The 6000-nt window shown below is 35.2% G+C and overlaps 1 protein-coding gene across 3 annotated transcripts; it reads left to right on the top strand.

Annotated features, from left to right (window-relative positions):
* The first annotated feature begins 2085 nt into the window (after positions 1 to 2085).
* Positions 2086 to 5984, top strand: LOC105138950 (floral homeotic protein APETALA 2-like). Of its 3 annotated transcripts, none has more exons than XM_011045201.1 (10): positions 2086 to 3254; positions 3398 to 3423; positions 3563 to 3593; positions 3734 to 3821; positions 4043 to 4188; positions 4286 to 4330; positions 4476 to 4564; positions 4660 to 4823; positions 4957 to 5166; positions 5255 to 5984. In XM_011045201.1, the coding sequence occupies exons 1-10, from the start codon at positions 2680 to 2682 to the stop codon at positions 5468 to 5470; spliced, it is 1590 nt and encodes a 529-aa protein (XP_011043503.1). In that variant the 5' UTR covers positions 2086 to 2679; the 3' UTR covers positions 5471 to 5984. The 3 variants fall into 3 exon arrangements, with proteins under 3 accessions (XP_011043503.1, XP_011043504.1, XP_011043502.1); XM_011045202.1 differs by having other exon boundaries at positions 2087 to 3254; positions 4669 to 4823; positions 4954 to 5166; XM_011045200.1 differs by having other exon boundaries at positions 2088 to 3254; positions 4954 to 5166.
* Positions 5985 to 6000: the final 16 nt, after the last annotated feature.

Raw genomic sequence — 6000 nt, 5'->3', positions numbered from 1 at the left:
TACATGATTTTTTTTTGTTATGATTTTTTTCAAAATTGTCTCATTATTTTATTATTTTTAATATTGAGTTGATTTAGAATTATACCTGTATATATGCTTATGAAATACTATAGATTGAGAATTTATTTTTATCTTTGTCCATTATATTTTTTTTTATATTGAGCTGATTGATAATTTACCTTCGTAGTTTTTTTTTTAAAAAACATTGAGGATTACTATAGTGTTCTCCCACATGATTTTTTTTGTTATAATTTTTTTCAAAATTATCTCCTCCATTTTATTATTTTTAATATTAAGCTGATTGAGAATTATAACTGTAGATTTTCTAATGAAATACTATAGATTGCTACAGTGTTTCCTTGTATGATTGTTTTTTGCCTTTCATTTTTTTATGATTTTTTCAAAATTTTCTTTGTTAATTTTATTTTTTTAATATTAAGCTGGTTAAAAATTTATTTTTGTAGTTTTTTCTTGAAAACATTGTGGATTGCAATAATTTTTTTCGTATTATTTTTACAAACTCATAATAATGCATAAACAAGCCATAAGCCCGTGACATTGTACGGGCATAGCATGTAGTATGATATTATGTGTCGTTGAAGTTTGTGAACCCTTGTATTGAAGTGTTAAAATTGATAATCCGATCCTATTATATTTTAACATTAATTACATAACAATACCACTTAAATAAATAAATTAAAAAATAAAAAATAACCCATTAATTATCACAAAGAAATAGAATCTAAATTATAAAATCTAGATTAATTAAAATATAACCCATTAATCTTGTTTCTCTTTAAGCAATCGAAAAAGTGACATCGGACCTCCCAATTGTACATGGACAGACAACTAGTTTGCTATTATAATTAATGCTGCAAATTATAATTTCATATGGTATTTATAATTGAGGGAGAAGTATTCCCTCGAATCCAATATTAATTGGATCTTTTGGTTATAAAAATATATTTGAAAGTGTGTATTTTAAATATTAAATTTCAGATTCGAGTTGAAGCCTGTTTCAGCCAAGACTTGGTGGTTATGTCTTAGAAAAAAAAGTAGTTATGCTACATGTTTCTAATGGTACTCTGGTGGTAAGGAAAAAAAAAAAAAGCCACACCAACCTATTTGTTTAATCAATTATATTTAACAAAATTTTTAATATAGTCAGGTTTTTTATACATAAAATAATTATTCTTGAAAATCTTCTTCTTTTACATTATATATATATATATATAGAAACCCATAAAGCCTTCGTCAGGAATTTCATTAATCTCATTGTTTTTTTAAAGCCTTCGTCTTTCTATAGAGTTTTATTTTTAGGCGAGGAAAGGAATTTCATTAATCTCATTGTTTTTTTTTTTTAATGAAAAGAAGAGAAATCACGTCGATTTTAAGTGACCACTAAACATTCTTATTCTTGTTGAATACAACTAATAAAAGAATCAAATTGAGAATTGATTTAATAGATATTAAAGATAAAGATTTATGAGAATTACTCCATTGTAATTTTGCAAGGAGAGAGAGGGGGTGACTTGTGACGTGAGGGTGTAAATAATGATAATTAATGGCTAATTAAGGTAATTGAGTAAGTAGCCATCTTTTGAGTCTTGGCGTTGTCTATTTCTACTAGCGGGTAACGGAGGGAGGGAGGGAAGGAAGGAGAGAGAGAGGATGCTTTTCGATTTGGTTAACGTGGGAAAGTTGAAGTAGGAAAGAGACGGTTCTTTCTCTCTTCCAATCTCTCATTTCCCCAACCCTTGTCCCTTTGAGAAAATAAATAAATAAATATATTAATTACAGACAGCAGACAGTAGACACCCACCATAAAGCAGTTAAATCTTGTTTGTTCAGGTTTAAACTTAAATTAAATAAAGAAATATTGGGTAATCACAGAAGCCAAAATAGACTAACAGCATATCAAATTTTACTATCAACATGATAATTTTTTTTACTAAAATTAATTTTTTTATATTTTGAATTGATACATTAATTTTAAAAATAATTTTTTAAAAATAAAAAATATTATTTTAATATATTACAACATAAAAAGTATTTCGAAAAAGTAAATAACAAAAGAAACAAAGGGTCTTCTCTCAAAAGAGAGAGAACCTATGCAAGCATGCCATGAGCCATAAAAACTATCTAGTAGTAAATAAAAAAGGAAGGCAGGGCAAGTTGTTAGAGAGAGGAAACGCGAGGGAGTAGAGAGTTATAGAGGAGGTATTATGGTGGGTGTGGATGCTTTCGGCTAAGCTTACTCGAACTGGCCTCGTCTATGCTGTATTGGGCAGTTAGGGATTTAACAAGATCTTGAAACATTTCTCCCTCTACCATACCTTTTTGCAACAAAAACTGTCTCTCTCTCTCTGGGGAGTCTGAGGTTTTTTCCTTTGAATACTCAAACCATTTCTCTCTCTCTCTCTCTCTCTCTATGTATATATATAAATATGCTTCATTATTTATTTGACTCACAAAAACCAAGATAAAACTTTCTTCTTTAGCTTCTCCTCTTCTTCAATCAGCCACCACTAACACCATCAATCTGCATCCTTCGTTTCTTTCCCAGTCTTTCTTCATCTTTCATTATAGTCTGCTTTTTCTCTCATGGTGGAGGGTTGTGGAAAATCTTGCAATCTGCTTCAAGTTCTATCTTGAAAACCACTCAACAAAAGGAAAAAAATGTGGAACTTAAATGACTCGCCTGATCAAACAAGAGACGATGAATCCGAGGGATGTTCAAGTCAAAAAACATCAATTGATGGCGAAGATGACAAGGGCAAAAGGGTCGGATCGGTGTCCAATTCCAGCTCTTCTGCTGCAGTATTTGAAGATGGATCAGAGGAAGAGGATGCTGTTGGAGAGAAAGGAAATAAAATAATCAAGAAACGTAGTATAAGCATTAGCAGCAGCAGCAGCAAGATTTTCGGGTTCTCGGTGCCTTATGATCAATACTCCATGGACATGAGTGATCCACCAGTGACCCGGCAGTTCTTTCCTCTAGAAGATCAAGAAATGGGGTCCACATCGGGCGTTGGGGGTAGTTTTGGAGGTGGTGATGGAGTTGGAGGTGGATTTCCTCGGGCTCACTGGGTTGGTGTCAAGTTTTGCCAATCGGAATCATCACTTGCTTCTCAAAAATCCATGGAAGTCTCTCAACCATTGAAGAAAAGTAGACGAGGACCACGGTCCAGGAGCTCTCAATACCGCGGTGTTACCTTCTACCGGAGAACTGGCCGATGGGAGTCTCATATATGGTTAGTGTTTTGGGTGTGCTGATAAATTTTTACTTTGCTGTTATCCTTCCCAACCTTTTCTTCTTTTTCCTTTTTTAGCTGTGGTGTTGGTGTTTTTGACAATCAAAATTTATGATTTGGCTTTTCGAATGATCTTGATGCAGGGATTGTGGGAAGCAAGTGTATCTAGGTATGATTTAGTCCAGTTTTGTTTTTTCATTATTACAAAGATTTAGGCTTGGAGAAATATGGCTTCTGTCATCCATTGTTCAAACATTTCTGATATGGGTGAGATTGGTTTTTTGCTTGTATATTTTGTATTTCTATAGGTGGATTTGACACTGCACATGCAGCAGCTCGGTGAGTTCTCATGGTTCCTTATTTGCTAAGCGTGAAAGTTATGCTTGTCTTCTTTCGAAAGGCCAATAGCCTATAATTTTCAGGTCCAGCACTCCAGACTGTAAGATTGAAAGAGTCTTTTCCTTTTATTTCTTTTGCAGTGCATATGATAGGGCAGCTATCAAGTTTCGGGGAGTGGAGGCAGATATTAATTTTAGAATTGAAGATTATGAGGAGGACTTGAAACAGGTAAAGGGAGGGAGGGAGGGAGAGAGAGGGGGAGGGAGAGATTGTGCTTGTTTTGTAGAGATTTTATCTTATCTACAATAGTGATTCCAAACCTTATCTTGTACAGTAGTGTTTTCGATACGCTTTTCTTTTCTTTATGTTGCTATTGGAAAACAAAGAAAAAAAAAGATACATATCATCATATGGTCTTACAAAGAGGTGATTCCTGTGTATGGTGACAGATGAGCAACCTCACCAAGGAAGAATTTGTTCATGTACTTCGCCGGCAAAGCACAGGATTTCCTAGAGGTAGTTCCAAGTATAGAGGTGTAACCTTGCACAAGTGTGGAAGATGGGAAGCTCGAATGGGCCAATTCTTAGGCAAAAAGTAACCATTTCTTTCTCATCTTCAGACGTTTTACACATCAATCCAATTTCATTGCCTTGCTTCTGTCAATATTTGCTGTGATAAATTTTAATTGCAGGTATGTTTATTTGGGCTTGTTTGATACTGAGATTGAAGCTGCAAGGTGTGTATGTGTGTGTCCTCACTATTTGTTTTGTTTTGTGTACACTTTGATCGGTATTATCTAAGATACTGTAGCCTATGGGGAATCAATCAATGTAATCTCGTGTTGTTAGGTGGAGTTTTAAATATTCTTTAACTCTTTATAGGGCCTATGACAAAGCTGCAATCAAGTGCAATGGCAAGGAGGCAGTAACCAACTTTGATCCTAGCATTTATGAAAATGAGCACTCAATTGGTAAGTTATTTCGAGGATATCCATGGTTTTTTTTTTTCTTTTCTATTCTTCTATTTGCTCGTGTTAATTCAACTAATTATGTATATGTTGGTTAGAATCACAAGGCAATGCTGCGGATCATAATCTTGATTTGAGCTTGGGCAATCCAGCTTCGAAGCAAATAGAATTTGGTCAGGATAGGCACAGTGTTGCAATGGAGCAACATTCAGCAACTATGCCATTTGAACCTAATTGGCAAAATCGGGGGCTTAGACCCAGGGTACAACACTAATTAATTTGACATTTTAACTTGGTTGTTTTGCCCTATGTTGCTCTTGTCTTCTATTTTTGGTCCGTGTTGTAGTGTTTAACTTTGCTAAAGTTTTTTTTCATGGCATTGTAAACACCAGCAGCTTAACCTTTGTACAAGTGACAATGATGGACATGGAAGAGATGGGTATGGAGAGACTGAAACGACTCAGCTTCTTAGCAAAATCCACATTCAATCTCCAGCATCACTCAAGTCCAGTGAAATGCCAAGATACGAGCAGTTCAGGAGATCACTCGGAGATAGTCAGATTCATCCTTTTCTTCCCCCACAGTTTAACCCACCAAATTATCAAGTGAGCTTCCATATAATTAAGCTCGTGCAAACAAAAAAAGTAAAGGTCTTTTAACTAGTTGAATTGTTGTGTTTCAATTCTTCTCTAGACTCAGCATCCAAGCAGCAGCAATGGAGGCCGAATTGGAAGTGATCTTTCTCTCACCCCATCTGAGCTTCATTATCACCATCATTATCAGCAATGGCAAGCAGGTCCTCCCCGGTTTGCAAATGCTGCAGCATCATCAGGATTCCAACAGCAGATTAGGACTCCACAAAACTGGCTGCAGAAAAATGGGTTCAACTCTCTCATGAGACCCTCTTAACCCATGCATAAAGTGGCCGTTCCATCTTCCTTGCTATGCTATCTCAATCCTCACCATGTTTGCTAGCTGGGTAACATGTAAAGAGCAAGGCTTTTAACTACGAGGCAGGTTGTTTTTATATCACTGTCCGCCCATCCCCAGAGAGAACCACCACCAAGAAAATCACGAAATTGTTGGCCAGAACATAAAAAAAAAAAAAACAAAGAGAAGGAAATTCCAAGTCTTTGGGAAATGTTTGCTGGTCATCAGTCAAAACTAATAAAGGGACGAAATCTTCAATTAGATATAAATTCATTTCTGGGATCTGACTAAAACTGCAGGCCTTGTTTTTTTTCCATTTTTTTTCTCAATCTTCGAAGTAAAAATAATGTTGTTCTGTGGCTCCTCTTGCTTCGCCGCTCTATTGGGTGTTTATCGCTGCTCTTTTTCTTTAGGGCTAATATAACCTGTCCAGGAATGTTGTATTTTGGTTACAAGGGGCTATCAACACCAATACCATGTGTTTGCTGACGTCTTTTAGGTTGCCTGAT

Source organism: Populus euphratica, unplaced genomic scaffold (assembly GCF_000495115.2).
Source record: "Populus euphratica unplaced genomic scaffold, PopEup_1.0 scaffold188.1, whole genome shotgun sequence".
In the NCBI taxonomy this organism is placed as follows: domain Eukaryota; kingdom Viridiplantae; phylum Streptophyta; class Magnoliopsida; order Malpighiales; family Salicaceae; genus Populus; species Populus euphratica.
This window is presented reverse-complemented; position numbering and strand designations above follow the sequence as displayed.